General features: G+C 46.3%; 3 protein-coding genes across 3 annotated transcripts; 2 read left to right on the top strand and 1 right to left on the bottom strand.

The window, feature by feature from the left end:
• Positions 1-512: 512 nt before the first annotated feature.
• On the bottom strand, positions 513-3,117 carry nudt18 (nudix (nucleoside diphosphate linked moiety X)-type motif 18). The gene is made up of 6 exons (XM_008296326.1): positions 2,947-3,117; positions 2,739-2,849; positions 2,551-2,653; positions 2,357-2,480; positions 1,950-2,074; positions 513-1,450 (listed from the first exon to the last, which is right to left on the bottom strand). The coding sequence occupies exons 1-6, from the start codon at positions 3,115-3,117 to the stop codon at positions 1,068-1,070; spliced, it is 1,017 nt and encodes a 338-aa protein (XP_008294548.1). The 3' UTR covers positions 513-1,067.
• A 3,067-nt stretch (positions 3,118-6,184) lies between these two features.
• Positions 6,185-7,756, top strand: sdhaf1 (succinate dehydrogenase complex assembly factor 1). Its single transcript, XM_008296325.1, has 2 exons — positions 6,185-6,493; positions 7,224-7,756. Exon 2 carries the CDS (start codon positions 7,424-7,426, stop codon positions 7,670-7,672), a length of 249 nt encoding a protein of 82 aa, XP_008294547.1. The 5' UTR covers positions 6,185-6,493; positions 7,224-7,423; the 3' UTR covers positions 7,673-7,756.
• A 4,006-nt stretch (positions 7,757-11,762) lies between these two features.
• Positions 11,763-22,658, top strand: ercc6l (excision repair cross-complementation group 6-like). Its single transcript, XM_008296324.1, has 4 exons — positions 11,763-11,907; positions 13,808-13,852; positions 15,835-19,073; positions 20,113-22,658. Exons 1-4 carry the CDS (start codon positions 11,852-11,854, stop codon positions 20,592-20,594), a joined length of 3,822 nt encoding a protein of 1,273 aa, XP_008294546.1. The 5' UTR covers positions 11,763-11,851; the 3' UTR covers positions 20,595-22,658.
• Positions 22,659-23,118: the final 460 nt, after the last annotated feature.

Below are 23,118 nucleotides of genomic sequence, written 5' to 3'. Positions count from 1 at the left end.
CATTGTGAAGTTCAAAGTTTAACAGCTCAGATACAAACCTGCTAACAAACTGTCATTTATTTCTTAGCCACTAGTGATCCTGTGCTGGCGACTGGCGTTCCTAGATGAACAATTATCACCTTCAGGTTAGTGGCTAGCCTTCCTCGGCTAGTGAAAGCACTAATAAACTAGCAACTGGGTTTCCCAGGCTAGTGAGGCTAGCCATGGGCCTCGGAATGCTAGTTGCTAGCCTACAAAGATTGGTAGCTAGTCTTCTGAGGCTATTCACAGTCTTCTTAGAGCTGTTCCTGTTGTGGAACTTCACTGTTCTGAGTTCTGTCAGCTGCTCAGAGCAGTTTGTTGATGAAGTTTCTGAGAACTGACAACAAACCACCGCTAACAAGCTAATTAAGGTCTGAGATCTGGTGACATTACCAGAGCTGGAGTCTCTTGGGGTGTCCAAACCGTTACACTCTACAATTATACAAAACAAATAAAACACTGAATGTTGCCCAAAATGCTGAAAATAATAATTTGATTTTGGAGATTTTTTACTCACTGAGCTGCTCACAAAAGTTCAACCAAACCTTCACATGCCACCGTGTTCATCGTCAGTACAATAATATCATGTCAGAACACATCAGCAATGCACAGGACTGCACTTTAGTTACTGCACATTTAAAAGCTGTTTAAATTGAAGCGACACATTTCTGTGCTACATCTAACAGTTACCGGGCGGTGTCGTGGATAAAACAGCAGAACTTTGTTGGCTGCAGCTCTTCTGTGGTGGAATAAAACAACATTAAAGTGAATCAGACAGTGAAGCAGGTTATTAAAACGCAACTTTACAACAGAACAAGGTCAAATAATTCAGGTCCGTCTGATCTGGGCCACGAGCTGGAGGACGGACCTCAAAGTCTGCAAAGTTCAAACAAACGCTCAGTTGGCTGAACAGACTGGAGTTCATGACCTTTACGACCTAGCCGGAAGCTATTCCCTGACAGTCTGTTTCTACTTTATTGCTGCATTTACATAAATAATCTTTCAGAATAAAATGGTTCCTTTCACAGTAAGAGTCCTGGCTGTGGTCAGTACAGGCTGTGGATCGGCAGCACCGACGTGTTTTTGGTTTTTTCCAGCAGTTTCTCTCTCAGCGTCTGTTTTCGGACTTCGAACCACGTGTACCGCTGGTTCTCCACGGGCGGAGGCCGACCTGCTGCTGGAGGCTCCACCTTCTGCCCGTCCTCGTCGCGCTGGACGTGGTTGGGAACCAGCGCCACCAGCGTATTGAAGCAGACGCCGTCTGTCCGGCCGTGCTGCCGGCCGTTGTGCTGCAGGCTGAAGACGCCCAGCGTGTTGACGTCGTGGTCGTAGTACGCCGATGGCATGGCTTCCTGCACCACCATGTTGGCTGCCCAGGTCACAGCGTGGGTCTTCAGCGCCGCCGCCGTGGGGAGGTGGAGCACCGGGGCTGCAGGACAGAGGAGGAGGTTCATGGTTCTCAGCTACATCCACCCTGACACCACTCAAGTTAGTCCTCTGAACTCCAAATTTGAAAAAAAATCTAAATGACATTTATCAGCCAGAAATGGTAAAAATTGAAAGAATAATCAGACTTTTAACTTTCCAACAGTCCTTGAGCTCCTGGGCTAGCAGCTAGCGCTCCATAAACAGTAACTAGCGTCCCAAGACTTGCAACTGGCATCCTTAGCCCAGTGACTACAACCCCTAAACTAGCTACTAACAGTCCTGGACTAGTGCTCCTAGTCGGTCATTCCTGGGTTAGCGACGAGCATTTCACATTCTCTGTCCTCGTCACTCAGCAAACTGTGACGTGTGGTTTGGTTCCCATTGTTCTAACTGTGTCCTAATGACAGAAGCTGCTTGGAGTTCAGAAGGTTAAATGAAGATGTGACGCTCAGCAGAAGGTCAGAGGAGCTGCAACCGTTTCACACTGAGGTCAGCGTTACCTCTGATCAGCAGGACCCAGATCTGGTCCTCAGCTCCAACGAACACCAGGACGAGTCTCTGCACGACGTGCCGGCAGCTCAGGTCTTGTGGCAGCGTGGAGGGATGCCAGGGATCCTGACGGTACCTGAAGACGGCACAGGGTCCGTTAGTGTGGAGCTTCACGCTCAGCAGGAGACAATCAAGCAGAAAACATCAGCTCTCCTCATGTGAACACGTGCTTGCTTTGTCTTTCTATGTGACAGTGGACGCAACTTCTGGGGGTTTCGACCGTTGAAGACGACGGAGAATAATGACAATAAACCTTTATTTTGAAAGTTCACATGTGGGTTTCCTACAAGTAAAAGTTATTGCTGTCATTAAAAGCAGGTGGAGGACGAGCCTTCAGCTCAAACACAGGATGTCGTACTTGAGTCCGCTGTCGATGAGTCGGAGGATGTCTCGTCCTCGCAGGTGGAGGACGGAGCGCCGGTCCCACCAGGACGCCTGGAGAGACTCCTGATCTGCTGCCGCCAAACCCTTCAGACTCCCACCTGACAGAGAAAACGTTACTTCACCTGAGACACCTGCCCTAGACTGAACCAGGTGGAGGTGACCTCTGACCTGTGATCTTGGCCAGGAAGATGAAGCGGATCCACTGAGGTCCCTGTTCCTGGATCAGCAGCAAGCTGATTGGCTCACACTCAAACCCCGCCTCCTCCTGCACCTGTAGACAAACAGAGCCGCAGCTCAGGTCACCTGAAGTTTGCTGTGAGACTTTGGGACAGTTCAGGTTCAGGTTCGGTCCTCACCTCCCTCCTGAGCGCCTCCTCCAGACTCTCGCCCACCTCCACCCTTCCTGCAGGCAGGTACCACTGCTTATAACAGTCCTGCTTGGCCTCCTGCACCATCAGCACCTCATCCTAAAGGAGGAGTTAGAAGGAGGTAAGATAAAAGCACTGGTGATGGACACAGCCGTGAAGAACTTTCTGCTGGACAAAGCAGCCGGTTGATCTGCACCTTGTCGTTGAAGATGACGGCGCAGACGATGTAGGTCCCGTTCTTCCTCAGAGTTACCGGTTTGCTTTGCTCCAGACCGACGTCGCAGCCGGTGACCTCTGAGCCCTGACCGCTCAGCAGACGCTCCACCTGATCCTCCACCTGCCGCCGCTCCTCCGCCGACGCCTCCATGTCTGCAGAACCAGCTCCTCCTGTTCTTTCACAGCAACAGAACACACAGCGGCTGAGTCGGCACAGAGGTTAAAACAGCAGGAATGCAAACAGAGGCACAGAGAAGAAGAAAGGAGCAGGAACAGCTGGCATTCACCAACCAAAGCTGTTCTTATCCACGAGGCCTTTAAACTCCTTCTTTAATAATAAGAAATTAAAAAAAAAAAGAAAGACAGAACAACAAACAGGATATTGAATTTACAGTTTGTCAGTTAGAATCAACTTGTGTGAAGACATTTTGTGAAAAGTGAAGACGATTTTAAAAAGTTAAAACATTTTTAGAAATGTTGTTTTAGAAAGTCCGAATGTTTCTCGACAGTGGGGACGTTCCTTCAAAGACATTTAAAAAACAAAGAAAATAAGAAAGAAAAGAGGACATTTTGTAGAAAGTCAGGATGTGTTTTTAGAATGTTTTTGGAACTCGTGAACATTTGAAGGTTTGACGTCGTTCGTCTGATCCGGCTGCTTTGTCCGCGGCCTTTCAGAAGCTCTTCACACGCGTTTCTTTGTCGTTCTGTTGTTTTGGACAGAGAATCCGGAGAAACAACTGAGGCGCGAATAAAAATCCTCGTCTCACATGTAACTCTGGCCTCCACATAAAACACCTGAATTTTCAGTTCAACAGTGTTTCTTCAGTTTCTGGGCACTTTGGTTCATTATTAATTGACTGATTTAATTTAGTAGGAATTAGATACAAAGTTTTTAACGATATAATTTGTATTTTCATACAAATAATTTCAGAAAATTATCTTGTGATACAGTAAAAAAAATTATGGTTATAAATAATCAGCTGGGGAAGTTTCATGGAGAGATCTGTCAGTTAAAAATGTCTCTGCTAAAATACCAAACTCCTCCTCCTCCTTCTTCTTGGTTGAGGTTTATTGGCTGTTAGCGCCCCCAGCTGGTTGGAGAGTCAGTCACAATATCTGTATTTCAAAAATTCATGCGAAAAACAAACAAGGAACCTTCAGATTAGTTTGTCAGAGAGTCTGAAACAAAAACTAAACTAAAACTCTTGGGTGGTTTTGTAGACGGTCTCTTACACATGAGGTTGTTCTCTTAGCAGACATCAGCTGCTCATGTTTCTGAACAGAACAGAACATGTTCTACTGTTCCTTCTTCCACACAGTGTCCACTACTGTTTAATCCAGTGAGTCCAAATCTCAGTGTTGATGTGAAGAACTCGTCTCAGATTAACTAACTCGTAGGAAACCAAGTCTGCAGAGTCAAAAACAAACTCTGTTCCTTCTGTACGAGTCTCTGCTGAATCCACATCTTTCACGAGGATCATAAAAAGGCTCCTGAACTCTTTCCACAAGTGGAACGTTTGACATCATTTGTCTGGTCACATGTGAAAGAGTTTCTCTGCGAGTGTTTTCCTCTGATCCTTCCCTCATTCCTCCCACTTTCCTCAAAACTTTGCAAAACCAGCAGCAGTTGCTTTGACCTATTTTCCTTCAAAATAAAATATAAACAAACAAAAAACACACAAGTAATGTGGCGGACGACACAGCAGCAGTGGGACGATGAGTCCAAATAGAGAGAGGAGGTGGAACACCTGGTGCAGTGGTGCAGAGACAACCTCTGCATCAATGTGAAGAAGACCAAGGAGATGGTGGTGGACTTCAGGAGGGAGCGCCCTCCCCCTCCCCCGCACATCAGAGGAGCAGCTGTGGAAGTGGTCTCCAGCTTCAGGCACCTGGGTGTGCACATATCCAGTGACCTCACCTGGAGCGCCAACACTTCCCGTCTGGTCAGGAAGGCACACCAGCGCCTCTACTTCCTCAAGAAGCTGCGGAGAGCTGGACTAGGGAGCTCTGTTCTGAGGAGCTTCTACCATTGTGAGGTGGAGCAGCTGCATCACTGTGTGGCACAGCAGCTGAGAAGAAAGCTCTGCAGAGGGTGGGAAAGGCTGCACAGAGGACTGTAGGGAGCAGCTTTCCCACCTCCTCAGACTTCTACTCGTCACGGTGCAGAGGAAGGGCTCTGGCATCATGGAGGACTCCAGCCATCCCGCCCCTCCCCTCAGACAGGCGGCTCAGGAGCATCCAGAGCAGAACCAGCAGGCTCAGAAACATCTTCTGCCCTGAAGCTGTCAGACTGCTGAACTGCTCTGTAGCCTCACACCATCACACACGCACCAACTGCACTTTATCCATGTATGTGCAATATTTTAACCACCAAGTGCAATATCACAATCTACCGCGCTGCTACACAAATATGTAGCGCTAAACATCTAATTGTGGCTTTGTGTTTATATTTTTTACTACACTTATTGCTGTATTTTTACATTCACTTATATTTTGCTCTTGTTTTATTATACTCATTATTTATTAGGCTTTTACTTAAAAAAACAACAACAAAAAACAGGACCTGAGTACTAATTTCAAACCACTAACATGTGAATGTGAGCCTACATCACACATAAAGCTCATTGAATCCTTGATATTGTTCCAGATTCTTTGATATTGAGAAAATCTAAACATCGCACACGTTCCTCTGGATGTGGACAATGATGAGATGAAACGAGGTTGTTCTAAATGTAGAAAGAAAACTGATGCTGAACAGATTCTTATGTGTGTAAAAACAACAACAACAACAACAAACTGAGTGTGCAATGTTTGTATTTCCATGAAAATGTCTGAGTGACTTCTGGCTAAAGTCTGAACAGAATGATCCTCTGTGCTTCTGTTCCGTCACAGGGATAAATCTCTGAGCTTTGACAGCAGCTAACTGAGGCTAATGCTAACAGCTAATCCGCTAAATGTTTATTTTTATTCTCCGTTTTATTCACATTTACTGAGCGGCTCCGATGTTCCTGAAACGTTTTGGACAATTCCGGGGAATCAAATGACGAACCTGATAGCATTCAGCTGCTCCGTGAGCCGGTTTCCATCAGATCTCTGCCGTTAGCTTCTCTCTGCTGCCGCTTTGTTTTGGTATTTGATACCGAGCAGGAAGTGACATCACTTCCGGTTCCTGCGTGAGACACACCTTTACGATGGATCACTTTTAGCAATAGCACTTTATATTGTTTTGTTATTTTAGCTTATACAGTCTTTAACAATATTTACCTTTGAGGTAATATTCTAAAATATAATATTCAATCCCAGGATTTGACACCGGAAGTCACGTGTTTTGTAGTTTTTTTTTGTAGTTTTCGCCCGCTCCACTGCACTCCGGTGTTGTAACATGCAGTAAGGTCACACAGAGGCTGTTTACAGGAGCTAACACAGCTAATAGCGCGTAGATTTATGTCAATGTGAATCATTTCTGTCAGCTAGAGGAACAGTTTGACTCGTGGAGGCGCTCTGAACCCGGAACTCTCGTTTAAAGGGTAAGTTAGCCTGCTTCATACTCAGTGTTTCTGCTTTAGTCCACATCTGCTGTCTGATGTGGGTTTTACTCTAATACTGACGGCAGCTGAATGAAACCTGCATGTTTAGTGGCGTTTAGTTTAGTCCAGCTGCTAGAAGCACAACATGTGGTCTCACTGCTCCTCCTGCATCAGCAGAGGAGGTGGGAGGATGTGAACACAGCTCAGCAGCTTTCACATGTTAACACTGAACCACCGTCAGGTTGAACAGACAGTCTGTGTGTGAGATGTGGATGCTCGGTTCAGCTGGATAATGACTAAAATATAACGATCCAGGAGAGGAGATGTAGGCACTGCTGAGGAGTAAAAGTTCATCCATGAAGCTCCACAGCACAACAGCCCACATGTATAAGTCACAGCAGGATGAGATGATCCGCTGTGGGGCGTTTCAGGGTCACAGCAGGAAAAGTCCGAGACAGAAACGAAGGTACCGTCAGTAAAATACAGAAATAAACAGGAAGTACACAGTGTGATGATAGTAGTAGGATGAGCATGTGGAGGTGACATCACTGATCAGCTGGAGGCTCCACGGATCCACCACTGATCAATACATGGTCCACTGGGATCAGTACCAGCACCACACAGAACAACTCAGTCATTTATCCCAACACCAGATGAATCAGAGCAGCTTCTGTTCAACAGGGTTCTCATGTTCTGCTGTCAATCATCTGAACTCTGCTTCCTCCTGCAGTCAGACATCAGCCAATCAGAGCCTCCTCAGCAGAACAACACGTGTGGTGGTGCGTTCACTGTCCTCCGTGTTCTCCACCAGGACACCTTCGCTGTCGCTCACTGACGGAGGATTTCTCTTCACTTCAGCTCAGTCTGATCCCAGCGTCATGTTGGCGTAGCTCCGGTTCCTGCTCGGGTCCTGCTGGTTCTGGCGACTCGATGTCGCGGCACAGCAAGCTGCAGAAGCAGGTTCTGGCTCTGTACCGGCAGTTCCTCAGAGCCGGTCAGGACAAACCGGGCTTCATTCCCCGAATCCGTGACGAGTTCAGAGAAAACGCTCGAATCAAGAAGACGGACGTGATGCACATCGAGTACCTGTACCGCCGAGGCCAGAGGCAGCTGGAGCAGCTGAGGGACGCCAACACCAAGCAGCTGGGCTCCTTCTCCAAACCCAAAGACCAGAACTGAGACCGCCGGACCCTCGACAACAACACCATACCTCAGAGACTGTGTTCATGTTCATGTTGTAGGAATAAAGTGTTCTGAATATCAGGCTGTGACTCGTGTATGAACAAACCGTGCAGAACACAGACTGACATAAAACTGGAAGGTTTGGTGTCGCTAGGAGCTGCTGAGGTGGAGAGTTCTGGATCAGAATCACAGAATAATAATCGCAATAATAGTAAAATATCCCAATCAGAAGCTTTTTATTGCCCAGTGAGCTCGCACACATAAGGTGTAGTGAATGAGTCTGGTGCACAACAAGAAGAAGACAGGAATAAATATAGAATCTAGATCTGAGAAATTCTAAATAAAATATGTAAAAGAAAAGTACAAAAGTACTACGTAAATAAAAAGTACTGTGAAAAGAGACATAAACCAAGTAATAAATGAGAAAACAGTTTAAATTACAGCACATGTGATGGTGATGCTCAGAGGAGTGCAACAGGAGTCTTTAGTGGTTTACTGACTCTTCATGAGGCCTGAGGGAAGAAGCTGCTCCGGTGCCGGCATGTTCTGGTGCTTAGAGACCCGAAGCGCCGGCCGGAGGGCAGCAGGTCACAGCGGTGTAGGGTGGGGGTGGGAAGGGTCGGTGAGATTGTTCCTGCCCTTTTCAAATAATAATCATCAAAAGGAAATTAAATCCCTTAAAAAATGAAGAAAATGTCTGTAAAATATCAGATCATTCTGAGCAAAACATCCCCAAACTGTTATGAACTATTAACAGTCATCCAAACCTAAACAAATGTCTGCAGCTGCCGCTGGAGGCGCTGCTGAGCCGCTTCAAGACCCACGAAGAAGAAGGAGACGTAAACAGGAAGAGACCGTTCACGCACTTTGAAGCGGAGATTTTTCTGTAAATATCTACATTTACCGAGTTTAGCTGCAGCTGAGGACGACAGAGGAACTTTAGAGGACCGGATTCAGTCAGACGTCTGAAGGTTTTTGAGGGTTTCAGGCTTTTAGACGTTCTTCGTCCTGGTTTCCGCCATGTCGGCTTCAGGAGGAGAGATGAGCAACGCGCAGTTATTCCAGCAGGTGAGACCAGAACCCGGATCGGTTTGATCAGCCTGGTGTCCGTCCTGGTGCCACATCAGAGGAACTCACAGCTTCTCACGGATGAATCAAACACGTCGTTCAGAGTAAATGCTGTTTAATAACCTCCGTGTTCCTCCTCAGCAGAAGACTTTCATCGTGTCTGTCTTCATTAAAACGATCAATTCTGTCGCTGCTGATCCATAAACTGGACTCTGCTGGGCTTCAGGACTTGTTGCTATGACAACTGATCCTGTTTCCATCATTTGGTCTCAGGATGTGAATAACTGATGTCAGACAGATTCTTCCTTCAGTCGTTTATCTGTTTAAACAGAAGCTCAGTCTGTTGTCACATCAGCAAGCAGCAGCTTCAGGGTTCTGTTGACAGAGACAGAAAACAACAAACAAACAAACATAAACATGGTTGAACATGTGCTTTGAATCCTAAAGAGACTAAATGTTTGGTAGCTGTCATAGTAAAGCTTTCTGGGCTCTGCTCGTAGGAGACAGACTGACCTGATAAACTCCAGCTGACATTAAATATTCTGTTTTCTTTGGTTTTTATGCACTGAAAGGCTGAATAAACACACGTCTGCTTTATCTGCTTCAACACTGTGAAGGTTCAACAAGTGTAAAATACCAGTGAACATGAATACGTGTGGTGTCTGATACGCTTGTTGTGTTATTTGGCTAATTTTCAAGTCAGGTTCATGAACCCGCCCGTCAGCTGGGGTCAGAATAATCACACCAAAAAGACACGTTCATGGTTTGATCAAAGACAGGAGAGAGTTCTAGGATCTAATCTGGTTTAAGGTTTTGTTTGTTTGTCCGATCACTTCTAATCAACAGCTTTTATAAACAAATGTGGAAACAGCTGCTGGTCCTTCTGTCAGATGAGCTGATAACTGTGTTGCTGCTCCTGCAGGTGGCGCTGCTGCGCTGGTTGTCCTCCCAGACTGACGAGGACCGCCGGGTGTTGGCGGCGGTGACGGGCGTCCAGGTGGGCAGGGAGCTGCTGAACCGACTCACCGGCCAGGACAAAGTGGAGGCCTACAAGGTGCAGAGCAGGAAGAAGCAGTGGTGACGTCTCCTCAGCCAGGAGCTTCACTGGATTCATCTCTGGCTCAAACTTGAGTAGTTTTCTAAATAAACCCGTGCAAAGGCTGCTGAGTGGCTGAGCTCTGCCACCGACTCGACTCTCAGCAGCAAAACTAGTTTCTGACCGACTCAAAGTTCAACAGAAACACATTTCCAACACTTTAAAAACTGTTGTGAAACCATTTGAATGGAGTTAAAACCAACAGAGTTAATCACCACAGCGATTTCATAACATTTCTTCAACAAGGACTTTTAAGCAAATGAGAAATCTGAGATTCTCTGTCAGTCGGTCGAGTTAAATCTGATCAGCCTCAGACGACCAGATTCACAGATTGTGTAACTTGCTGATCACACATTTCAACTTAAGTTCCACAGAAATGAATAACACAATGAAATAAAGTGTTTTTAAGTATTTTGACCTCTTTTATAATCTGCTTCCTGCATTTGAACACTGATGACTTTCTTCTCTCTGTGCAGACTTTTTGCATCGTCTGTGTTTTCACCTCATTACTTGTGTTTCTCTGCTGAGCATAAGTCTGTTCCTGTGTTTCCTCAGAGAGAATGCATCCTGAGCATCGCACAGTTCGTCCAGCAGAACCCCCGAGCGTCACAGAAGCAGATCAATGCCGAGGTGGAGAAGAACGTCCTGGTGTTCGCTGCTCGAGTCAAAGCTCTGGAGTCGGCGCCGATATTCTGAATTCTCGTGTGAAAGCCTCGACGGCGTGGGAACATTTATACTTTATATATACGACTGAAACTGTTTGCTCAATTATAAACTTAATTTTATATGATGCAGTATGTTTGCTTTCTGTTCTGTAATAATTCACTGATGGTCAGATTTCTGGATCAGAGAGGAAAGCTGCAGGTGGAGCTCTGCAGGTTGGAAAATCTAAAATCTAGACATTCAGAGCCATCGAGAGCTGCCAGAATGTGTTTCTCTGTATAATCTGTGTGTTTCCAGTAAAAGCTTCTGCTGACTCCTGGTTCTGCTGGGACCCGTTGAGACGTGTCCCAGTGAAGCACGAGCTGACTCTGATCTGCTCCCCGGTTTAGACTGAATTATATTAAACCATGATTCTGCTGCGAACAAAACAAGGCGTCCAGTGTTCTGTCCAGCACGTCCACATGGAACAACAGATCAGCTCAGTGGATTCATGACGTGTTCCCCGTTTACAGCGAAACCACACGGACATCCTTAAACCACTGTTTGTATCTGTGTGTATTCTACATGCCTCATATTTAGGTGTCTTTACTGATTGTTTACTCCTCAGCTTAAAAAGTTCATGCTTCCAATAAGCTTTTTAAACATAGAGTTAAAACAAAACAAAACAAAACACGCATTTGGTGTTTTATTGGCTGATCCCAAAATTAAATCTGTTACAAGATTCAATAGGAATTTGTTGCTGCCTTAAAACCAAACAGTTCCTTCTCAGCAGCATCGATTCAAATGTTGCTCACTTAAAAACAAACAAAAACCAATAAAAGTTATGAAACACTCGTATGATTTCCTAGAGATGGGAGCAGCTGGGCTCATCACGTTGACTCTCAGCTGCATGTACATGACTTTAAGATTCCTCATTTATTTCAGTAACTCAGCGTCACACTCAGTTTTCTGATGTTCCTGTTTTGTTTCAGGTGATTGTTTTTCCCAGCACCTGGAAAACCTGCAGGACTTTCCCAAGTTTGAATGTGGGACTTCTCCTCTCATGTGGATTTCCCCAAATTCAACGTAAATGTCCGGGAAAATATAAAACAGTTCAAAATGATTCAAACTGATTTCCTGGTTTAACTCTCCGAGAAGCTCATTGGCTGTCTTCTGCTGTCGGTCCCGCCTATTCCGCTCTCTGATTGGACAGCGCAGTGACGCGACGGCCCTCTGATTCGCTGGGAGGAATTGGCGGGGGGAAGAGCCTCCGGTTTAAACACAGAAACACACCAACTTCTCCGTGAGTCCGCGAACTGAAAACGGGATTCGGCGAATCTTCGGTGCCGGTTAGAGTTGCAGTTATCACGATGGACGAGTCGCACCGTGACGGGGACGTGACGGAGGTTTCCAGCAAGCTGGAGAAGTGAGTAGAAGCGGCCGTTACCGGCGGCGTCGCGGGAGGCTAGCCGTTAGCATCCGAGCTAACGCGCTGCGAACTGAGCCGAAATGCTGCTGCTGGTGTTGGAGGCAGAAATCAGCTGAGAGCGACAGGCCGGTAGTCAGGAGGAACCGACCGAACTGTAGAGGAGTTCATTTAGTCTGTATTTGGTGCTGGACAGTGATTTACTGTCGTTACCTGCAGCATCCTGATAAGTCTGATGCATGTTGACATCATGTCACTGACATGTTTCCTGTTTCTACTGGTCGAATTATCCTTAAAGGACCAATTAAAGCCACTTAATGCACGTTTTCATTTGGCTAAATGTGACTTTAAACATTATAGTCCAGAGCTTACACACAGCAGAGATGTGTTTTTAGTTAAAACAAGGATGTCTGACCTATTTGATCAGATGAGCTACAGCAGCAAAGAAGATTCAGGAAATATCAGTAGAAAAATAAACACAAATCAGTTCAGTTGTGCAAATTCATCTGAATGTGTCAGTAACAATATTGCACAGATTCTCTTCTGAGTAGAAATACTGATGAAGAATTCATGTTGCACAGATTTGTCTGTAAGTTACTGAGCAGTGAGAGCACCAAATTACAAAAATAAATCAACAAAAGAATAATGAAATAAGAGCAGAAATAAAAAGAAGAATAAGTTATTAAATAATGTGGCAATATGAATCCACAAAAGAAAATGCTAATGAAAGATAGAATATAAATAAAATAATAAAAATAATAAGATTTTATTATTATTATTTTTTGTTTACTATTTTTATTATTTTTTTATGTATTTTTATTTTTTAAATTAGTTTATTTATTATTTAAGAAAATTATTAAAAATGTTTTCATTTTTTAAATTTTCTTTCTATTTATTTATTTGTTTTTATTTTTTATAGTGTTGCTTTGAAAGCAAAGGAAATATGCACAACCACATTCCTACTGCGCACATTTTTCTGCACATATTTCCTTTGCTTTTAAAGCGACATATTTTTTATTTTATTTATTTTTATTTTAGTTTTTAATATATTTTATATTTTTTATAAAAAAATAAATGAATAAAGCAACATTATGATGTTGCTTTAAAAAGTGAAACAATGCTAATAAATAAATAAAAGTACTAATATTGCTTTTCAAATGGACAAAATATTCATAATTCACAGCTCTGGATGTGTCGATGCTGCACCAGGACGAAGCACGGCGGTGTTTTGGTGTAAAGTCTGACAGTAAATACGGCCGTGTGGTCTGAGATCAGTAGATCAGTCAGGATGGTATAAACAGAAAAAACATCCCTTTAGTCGCAGTTAAACAGTCACAAGAAGCATCAGAGCTTCACCGCAGACATGAAGCTCAGGGTGTGAACATGAGCTGAAGGGCTCAGTCGGTGGGAAACCCCTGAGCTACGTTCGTCATGAAGTAGTCAAAAAGCTCAGTCCAGCAACACCAGAACCACATCACAGCATTTGCCTGGTTCGATGAATAAAACAGCGTTGAGGTCTAACGACAGCAGGAGAAACAGAGTCAGTGGCTGATGAGGATCTGGCAGCAGAAATGGATCATGATCACATTAAAGCTTTCTATGGGGGGTTCCTTCAGGGCCGATACTGATTATTAGTCATCAAGCAGCTCTTGTATGTGCTTGTATGTCGTTTGGAATGCAGCCGGAGAGGAGGCGGCATCAGAGCCAAGTGTCTTTAAATTCAGGTTTTTTCAGTGGGAATCGGTTTATTAAAAACATGATGATAATCTGAGAAACGCTGCGTGTCGTCTCAGTCGATCCCTGCTGTCCACACAGCACTAGGAGAGAGGTGATGTTGACCATGACTACAGATGTGTGTTTAGTTGTTGCACGAGTCTTTAATCCGACTTTGTCTCTGCAGGTCTCTGACCATCGACACAGACGACAGGAAGGAAAAGTACCACAGGTAGGAAATAGGCTCCTCCCCTATGAACCAACCAGAGGCTCCCAGGTCACCCTCTCAGGTTCCTCTGAAAGAATGAAAGACCATCTTCAGACATTAATAACTCGTACAGTCTGACACATGGAGCTTTGAAACAGTTCATCCTGGGCTAGCTTTTCCTGTAGAACCCAAAGACGTGATCAGATCTGCTGTGTTTCTGACTTCCTACAAAATGGCCAAAAGTTCAGTTGTTGTGTTCCAGCCCCTCATTGGACGAGTCTGATAGATGAAGCACTCAGAGGTGTTAGACCGTGTTTATGCAGGAACCATGAGCATCAGGACTGTGAGAGTTTAGAACACGTTGTTGAAATGTGATGCATTTTCAAATTTCATGAAGTTTGTCGGGACTGCAGGTGGCTCCGTGGTTAGCACCGTCGCCTCGCAGCTAGAAGGTTGCCGGTTGGCGTCCCGGTGAGGACACCCGGGATCTTCCTGCGTGGAGTCTCCATGTTCTCCCCGTGCAGCGTGGGTTCTCTCCGGGTTCTCCGGCTTCCTCCCACAGTCCAGAAACATGCTGAGGTTAATTGGTGATTGTAAATTGTCCGTAGGTGTGAATGTGAGTGTGCTTGGTTGTCTGTCTCTAAGTGTAGCCCTGTGATAGACTGGTTACCTGTCCAGGTGAACCTCCCTTCACCCTGAGTCAGCTGGGATAGGCTCCGCCCCCCATGACCCTGGTGAGGATGAAGGTGTAGAGATGATGGATGGATTTTGCCCATTTTCATGCCCTGATCTGACCATGTGGGTGTTTCACCATCACTGTCATATTTCACCGTGTGTTCCTGTAGATCTGAAGATGATCCGACCCAGATACGGTTCTGTTGCTGAGCCTCCTTCAGGAGTATATCCGGTGTACACTGAAGGTATTAGTGCTGCACATACAGTTGGACAAAATACTGCACAGAAGGTTCATTATAAACTGAAAACACTGATTGTCTGTAGGTTGAATATTATGATGGTTTTCTATGAAAGCTTTTGAAGAAATCAGAGTTAACATCAGATCAGATGAAATTCAGAAGTTTCAGTCATGAATTCTTCAAACTGTTCTTAAAAGTTCACTGAACATGTTGGTTCTCGTGTGTTTGCGTCTAAAATATGTGACCTGTGATTCATCCAGACTCGTTAGGAATGTTGGGTCATTCCTTGCTGGTATAACAGCGAACTGATTTAGGATCATCATGATCACTCAGGCATCCACCACGGAGCCCACTGCTTTACTTTATATATGTGATATATGTAAAAGGATATCTATACTGGGGCCTAATGAGGGCTTGTGTTAATGAATGTGTTGATGATTTGTCTCTGACGTGGTGAGCAGGCTTCAATGTCGCTCCAAAGCAGTAAAATCACCTTCAGAATATGTGAAAATAACAATAATAATAATGTAATAATTGTTGTTTGTTTTCATTGTGAGTTGGAAGGTTGTCCAGATGCTGAAACGGCACTATGAGGCAGTTGTGGAACCGTGTATCGTAATATTTGGGTTTTGGTTGAATTCAAAAGAACTCATGACGATAACTTCATTTAAAAACAAAAACAAAAAAAACCTAAAGGAGGCTCAGCAACACAACCCTATTTGGTCGGATCATCTTCAGATCTGTAAGGACACATGACGGTGAAACACCCACGTGGTCAGATCAGGGCATGAAAATGGACAAAATTCATGAAATTTAAAAATAGGTCACATTTCAATAATGTGTTCTTAAGCTGCCAGAGTGAATCTGAGAGCGTTCAGCAACGTATTGCCTGATTTGTGTTGACAGACGCTGAGCCAACGTGCAGCTCGTCCAGCTTCTCACATGTGAACACTGGGCCTCGATAAACCCACCAGTCTGCTGAGGGGATTCTGTTCTGTCTTAATGGATTGATTAGGAACTCAGGGAACTTACCTGCAGCTGTCGTTTGAGCGTCGCGCTGACGTCTTGTCCTCTCTGCTTCCTTTCCTTCAGACTCATTCAGGACGGTAAAGATGTGGCCAGACAAGGCGACATGCACAAAGCGCTGGAGTTCTTCAGACTGGCGTACAACATCCACCAGAGTCAGAAACTGGAAAACAGGATCAAGAAGATCGAGGAGCTGATTGCTCAAAATGACTCTGAGGAAGAGGACGAAGAGTTTGTCGACGTAAACAGCAGCGGTTTGATGCTTTTTAAAGAGCTGCACGACAAACTGTACGACTACCAGCGGGAGGGCGTGGCCTTCCTGTACAGCCTCCACAGAGACGGACGAAAAGGCGGCATCCTGGCTGACGACATGGGCCTCGGAAAAACCATCCAGGTGATATCGTTCCTCTCTGGGATGTACGACAACGAGCTGGCTAAACACACGCTGCTGGTCATGCCGACGTCCCTCATCACAAACTGGACCAAGGAGTTTGCCAAATGGACTCCTGGCATGAGGGTCAAGGAGTTTCACGGCGTCAGCAAAGGGGAGAGAACCAGGAACTTGGAGAAGGTCCAGAGGAGGAGCGGCGTCCTCATCACCACCTACACGATGCTCATGAACAACTGGCAGCAGGTGTCGTCGTACCACGGCAGAGAGTTCACCTGGGACTACATGATCCTGGACGAGGCCCACAAGATTAAAAACAGTGGCACCAAAACAGCCAAGAGTGTCTACGCCATCCCGTCCAAAAACAGAGTTCTGCTCACAGGAACTCCGGTCCAGAATAACCTGAGAGAAATGTGGGCTCTCTTTGACTTCGCCTGCCAGGGAACTCTCCTCGGCACCGCTAAAACCTTCAAAACAGAGTATGAGAACCCCATCACCCGGGCCAGGGAGAAGGATGCCACTCCAGGAGAAAAGGTCCTTGGGATGCGGATGTCTGAGACCCTCATGGCCATAATTAAACCCTACTTCCTCCGCAGGACCAAATCAGAAGTGCAGAAAAACAAAACAAACAGAACAAATTCTTGCAAAGAGCAACACTCGGACAACAGCGAAGTCCCAAATGTTCAGGTGGACTCTGGAGCCGTGATGCCCAAACTGACGAGGAAGAACGACCTGATCGTGTGGACGTACCTGAGTTCTGTTCAGGAGGACATCTACAGACAGTTCATCTCCCTGGACCACATCAAGGAGCTGCTGCTCACCACCAGATCTCCTCTGGCTGAGCTGACCATGATGAAGAAGCTGTGCGACCATCCGAGGCTGCTCTCCGCTGCAGCCGTCGCCAAGTTAGGTTTGGAGGAAAATGGAGCTGAGAGCCAGCAGGGCGACGACGCCGACACCGACGCCCACAGCATCGCCAACGTCCCCGACGACACCTTAATATCAGAGTCTGGGAAGCTCGTCTTTCTGTTCACACTTCTTGAAAGGCTTAGAGAAGAAGGTCATCGCACGCTCATCTTCGCTCACTACAGGAAGGTGCTCGACATCATCGAACGTATCCTCGGAAACAGAGGCTTCAAAGTGCTGAGGCTGGACGGTACGATAACGCAGATCGCAGAGAGAGAGCGCCGCATCTCTTTGTTCCAGAAAGACGACAGTTACTCCGTCTTCCTCCTGACCACGCAGGTCGGTGGAGTCGGCATAACGCTGACGGCAGCCAACAGGGTGGTCATATACGATCCCAGCTGGAACCCGGCGACGGACGCCCAGGCGGTGGACCGGGCGTACCGCATCGGACAGACTGAAAACGTCGTCATCTACCGGCTCATCACCTGCGGTACTGTGGAGGAGAAGATCTACCGGCGGCAGGTTTTCAAAGACTCCCTCATCAGGCAGAACACCGGCGACAAGAAGAACCCGTTTCGGTACTTCAGCAAACAGGAGCTGAAGGAGCTCTTCACACTGGAAGAGACCCGGTCGTCGTCCACGCAGCTGCAGCTTCAGGCGCTTCATTCCCGACACCGGCGGACCGACCGCGAGCTGGACGAGCACATCGCCCACCTCCATGCCATGGAGATGTTTGGCATCTCTGACCACGACCTCATGTTCTCCCTCGACGTCCACCACGATGAGGCGCCCGAGAACCAAGAGGAGCACCACTACATCGAGGGGCGGGTCCAGAAGGCCCAGGAGCTGATGAAGGCCGAGTCGGAGCTGCAGATGCAGCTGGCAGAAAGCATGGCGTCGAGCACAGAACCAGCCTGGCTCAGACAACCAGGGGACAGCAGAGGGTCACATGAGCGCAAACCAAGAAGTCCAAAAAAGAGTCCTGCATATCCACAGCAGGACCACAAGTTGAACGGGTCAGCGGTTGTGGTGGATTTGGACCAAGACAGCCAACAGAACCTGAGTGACCGAGTCATTGATCTGACTGCAGATGAAAGTGCAGCAGAAGTTGTAGATGTCAGCCAGGAGGAAGTTCAGCCTCCAGTCAAACAGGAGAGGAGTCACCTGGAGGCAGCAGAGGAGGTGATGGAGGTGCCGTCCACTGAAGCTGCAGCAGCTGAAGATCCAGAAGCTTCTGTTGGAGACCTGATGGAGAAATCTGTGATGTCTGAGGCAGCAGGTGGCGGCAGCTTCCTGCATGCTGATGATGAAGATAAACAGCAGCTAAACGGAGCTTCACCCTCAAACTCCGACTCTGAGATGGACTTCGGTCATCATCATGTCTCACCGCTGCAAAACAAAAGACTTTCTATCCTGCAAGCTTCCAACTCCAGCTTCAAAGGAGACGCATCATCCAGAGTCAGCACCGGCCTCGAGTCCCTAAACGGGAACTTCCAGTTACAGCTGGACGACAGCGACATGTTCTCGGATCACGATGACCCGGATCACGATGACCCGGACACCGAAGCCCAACAGCGGCGGCTGCTGTCTCAGCTGCAGATGGAGGGAAGCTTCGACGTCAATAAATCTCTGTGTGAGCGGCAGCAGAGAGAAGCTTCCAGGCAGAGCGTGAACATCAGCCACACCGCCAGCGTGGACGAGTCGGTGGATGAGTCAATCATGACGACCAGGAAGAAGAGAGCAGCAGTGATTTATGACAGCGAGGAAGAAGACGATGATGAAGGGCAGCAGCTGATGAAGAGCCAGCTCGAGAACTCTTTCCAGGCGCTCGGCGCTTCAACACCGAAATCTGGTTCCACCCCGAAGTCTGGTCTTACCCCTCTGAGGTCCAGAAGGAGCGTCGGAGGAAACACCTCTGTGGCGTCACGTCGGTCGCTGCTACAGTCCATCATCGAAGACGTGGACAACCAGGAGGAGGATGAAGCCGATGATGATGATGATGATGATGATGGTAATGTTGTAGCTCAGTGCAGCTCATTGTATGGCACCAAGTCACCACACAGGTTCCCAGGTTACAAGCAGAGATGTTCTGATCCGATCTCAGAAATCGTAATTGGGGACAATCAAGGAATTTGTAGAAACCGATTATATCAGGTCAGACGTCAGCCTGAGCCTTTGTTTACATCTGATGTCACTCAGGTGTCGTAAAGTAAGAGCAGTTTGTGGCAGGACGCCAATTTAGAATCATTTTCTTAATCAATTAATTGATAGCCGCTAACACTACGCTGTGACAGACCTGTGGTGAGAACCCTGTAGGACTTTGTTAGAAGATGATTCATCCAGACTGAATCCTGTCTACAGATGGTTCTGGTAGGTTCTGGAGGTAAACGGTCCTTCCATCATCTAGAACTGGTTCTGACCAACCACCATCACACACGCTGACATGAGCCTGGAAAGCCTTTTTTAACACATATATTATGGGATGTCTCACAGTGTGAACAGTTTACTGTCTATGACACATAGAAACCATCAGTGGTACCCTGGATGTGGTTCTGGTTCTGGTTCTGATCGTTCACCAGAGGAAACTTTACAAAGTGCATTCTGGGTAAACTTTCCAGGCTCATATCAGCATGTGTGATGGTGGTTGGTCAGAACCAGTTCTAGATGATGGAAGGACCGTTTACCTCCAGAACCTACCAGAACCATCTGTAGACAGGATCCACTCTTCAAAAAAAAAAAATAAAAAAAATAGTATATAGTAATAATAATATTCAAAAGTCCATTAAAGTGATGAATCTGGACCCTCCTCTGTGGACTTGAAGGACCTGGACCTCTGGAACATTCACAGTCTGAAGGTAGAACTCTGGTCAGTAGATGAAGGTGCTGCAGAATCAGAACCAGATGTTCTGAGGAGGTTCTGGGGGAAGGTTTTGATAAATGTGGTTGATTTTATGTGGAGTGACTCAGAGACGAGCCTGAGGTTTGAAGAAGATTGTTTCACTGATGTTTCTGAATCTGACTAAAACATCTCATCACTGATCTGATTCCAGAACGTTCTGATGAAGCCGACGAGGACATCGCTGGTTCCAGTGGTGACGAGCTTCGGCTGGAGGAGACCGAAGGGGAGACTCTGAAGTCAGAGGATGAAGAGGAGGAGGATGATGAGGGGGAGGAGGAGGATGAAGAGGAGGATGATGAGGGGGAGGAGGAGGATGAAGAGGAGGAGGAGGATGTGGAGGACCAGTATCGGTCTGCAGCGATGAGCCTGAGCCTGGAGGAATCGAGCGAGGAGCCTGAGCTGGCTTCCTCTGAGAGGATGGACCGCTGCACCGTGGAGACCAACGGGACGAAGGACGTCGCCGACGCTGACAGCTACGACTCTCTGGTGAGCCGAGGGAAGGAATGTTTCAGCAGAGCTCAGCTGGACGAAGCTCTCGGCTTCTTCCTCAAAGCCATTGACATCCAGCCTGGAGACCCTGAAGTCCAGCTGATGACCATCCAGCTGTACCGGCAGCTGAGCCAGAGGAGGTAACGGCGGTCTGAGACGGGAACATCCAGAGTCCAGCATCCGGCTGGAGGCCGTCAGAGACCATCAGAGCTGCTCAGGACCAGATTTAATCTGTAGAAACATCTCACTGATGCAGAGCTTCAGTTTCATCTGCAGCTCTGAGACTGAACAAAAGATCATCAGGATGTGAGAACAAGTTGTGCTCTGAAAACGTTCTAACATAAAATACGGATGTTTATGAAGATGTTTGATGTTTTAACTTGATCTGTGCGTTGCTATTAGAGATCACTGAAAGGTTTCAGATAACAGATGTTTGAGCAGAAGGACGCTGATGGTTGGAGACGGAGTAACAGCAGGTGGAGCCACTTCTGGGTTTTGGGGTTTTTCATATATGTGGTCCAGAACTAAAGTAGAACCAAGTTTAAAAAGTGGAGCTGAAGTTTGCTGCAACAGTTCTGAACAACACATTTTCAACTTTAAGCTCTTCTGGTTTACAGAAACCTCCACGAGGAGGCTTCAGACACGGAGGTTGGTTCTGGTTCTGTTTTATTCTGTCTAAGCCTTCACTCACTGTCGGGTTTTACGCTGCAGTTACAGGTTCTGATGCTGGTTAATACGCGGACAGCGGTTTGGACTCTAGCGTGTCTGGTAGACGTGGGCGATGTGGATCAGGATGGGTGTCTTTGGGTTCTGTCTGTTGCTGTGCTGCGGCCGGTTCTCCTTCTGTTCGGATCGTACGTCGTGTTGGTCAGTCGCTGATCTTTGCTGTGATTTAAATGAACAAATATTAAATGAGAGTTAAATGTGACTCGTCCACCAAACACATGATCAGCACGTCCAGAACAGAACCCACAGCGACGCTCACGGCTTGTTTTCAGGCCGTGATCTGGAGGACGAAGCTTCATTCTTTCATTTAAATTAATAAATAATCTCACTGGACGTCCATCCACAGCTGGTCCGATGTTAGAATCTGGACCAGAGTTCTGGCTCGTGGTTCTGCTGCTCCGTTTGTCCTTCAGCTCGTCCTCAGACGGAACAAACGGATTCATCCAGTAAAGCTTTAACCTGCAGGTTCACCACAGTCACTGATTCTTTACACAGAACACGTCTGATGGTCTCACTGAGCAGAACCAGGCCGTGTGTTTGTGGTTCTGACCAGAAGCTGCTTCCTCCTCTGTGACATCAGTAAAGATGTTCTTTTTCCTAACCTGCACTCGCCACCGTCGTCTCAGTGGAGGTGTTCAGAGTCCAGCGTTCTGTTGGGTTCAGTCGTTGGTTCTACATGCTGACAGATATCAGCGAGGGTGAGAAACGGAAAACATCTCAAACATCCGTCAAATAATATGATAATAATAATAATATAATCACAGCTGTGGCCTGTTTGTCTGCAGCTGAAATCAGCACTTTTGTTTCTGAGATTTATCTGAATTTCAACAAAACACTGAGAATCTGTAGCGTAGCAGTAAACTTTATAAAGCTTCATTCTGCAGGTCTGAATGAGTTCACTGATGAACAGCAGCTGCTTCCTCCTGTTCTGCTGCTGTCCAGTTCCATCAATCAATCAATCAATCAATCAATCAATCAATCACCAGAATCAGTCACTACAGCCTTCATATTATTAGAAATGTTCATCTTTTTTATTAGTTGAATAATCACCATGACTTTGCTGCCCGTCATGTGATCCCTGTGTGACCCTGAGTGTGTTTAAATAAACACCAGTATAACCATCATGTCGTCTTTACGCCTTTGAACTGGTTTTAAAAGTCACCTCTTGTTTTTAACTGTCTGGACGATGAGACGGAACTCCATCCAGCCAATCAGGGATCACCGTCACGTCTTCGCTCCCGTTGGCTGAGGAGTGTTCGGCTCCCGTCGGGCAGTTCCGGTGAAGGTCGAACTGCTCATCCCTTCAGAATAAAGTTGTGATGACGCGGAGGAGCGCTCGGTTTGTGTCACCTCGCGGCGCGGTGGGGTGCGCCTGCGCAGTTTAAACTCGGTTTAGATTTGGTCACGTGATCACAGATTACAACTCACGACTTCTCGTTGAAGTCCCCTGACTTCAAAATAAAAGCCTGGATACGTTTTTAATTTCTATGTAGATCACGGTCTCATTTTATTTTATGCTAATAGCATCTGGTAAACCTGGAGTGTACATATACACATATATATATGTGTGTGTGTGTTTGTAAGTTGTTAGTTTTGAATATTCACTTTAAAATTTGATATAATGTTAAATCAGTTTGGTAATTAATAAAAGTTCTGAAAATACAACAAAAAATACTCCAGAAGAATTCAGTGCAGAAAAAATGCTTCAGTGATTATTATCTAATTAATCCAAATAGATTGCATTGTAATCATACGTCAGGGTGAAGGCAGGTTCACCTGGACAGGTAACCAGTCTATCACAGGAGAACCCAGAGAGAACCCACACTGCACGGGGAGGAGCCACCTTGCAGCCCCAACAATAAATATAAGTTATTTTATTTAAATTATTAGATAAAAAATTCATCATTATTATAATTATCCAGTTGGGGCTGCACTGCAGGTG

The sequence above is a fragment of the Stegastes partitus genome, unplaced genomic scaffold (genome assembly GCF_000690725.1).
Source record: "Stegastes partitus isolate 25-593 unplaced genomic scaffold, Stegastes_partitus-1.0.2 Scaffold1120, whole genome shotgun sequence".
NCBI classification, from domain to species: domain Eukaryota; kingdom Metazoa; phylum Chordata; class Actinopteri; family Pomacentridae; genus Stegastes; species Stegastes partitus.
The sequence above is the reverse complement of the archived record's forward strand: the minus strand, read 5'-3'. Positions and strand labels throughout refer to the sequence as shown.

Bases quoted from the DNA above. Each gene is read 5' to 3' on its own strand.
- nudt18 (XM_008296326.1), bottom strand. From the start codon at position 3,117: ATGGAGGCGTCGGCGGAGGAGCGGCGGCAGGTGGAGGATCAGGTGGAG. The intron at 2,654-2,738 runs GTGAGGACCGAA...GTTTGTCTACAG, and splicing joins AGGAGGCGCTCAGGAGGGAG to GTGCAGGAGGAGGCGGGGTT. The intron at 2,075-2,356 runs GTACGACATCCT...TGCCGTCTTCAG, and splicing joins CTCATCGACAGCGGACTCAA to GTACCGTCAGGATCCCTGGC.
- sdhaf1 (XM_008296325.1), top strand. From the start codon at position 7,424: ATGTCGCGGCACAGCAAGCTGCAGAAGCAGGTTCTGGCTCTGTACCGG.
- ercc6l (XM_008296324.1), top strand. From the start codon at position 11,852: ATGGACGAGTCGCACCGTGACGGGGACGTGACGGAGGTTTCCAGCAAG. The intron at 11,908-13,807 runs GTGAGTAGAAGC...TTGTCTCTGCAG, and splicing joins GTTTCCAGCAAGCTGGAGAA to GTCTCTGACCATCGACACAG. The intron at 13,853-15,834 runs GTAGGAAATAGG...CCTTTCCTTCAG, and splicing joins AGGAAGGAAAAGTACCACAG to ACTCATTCAGGACGGTAAAG.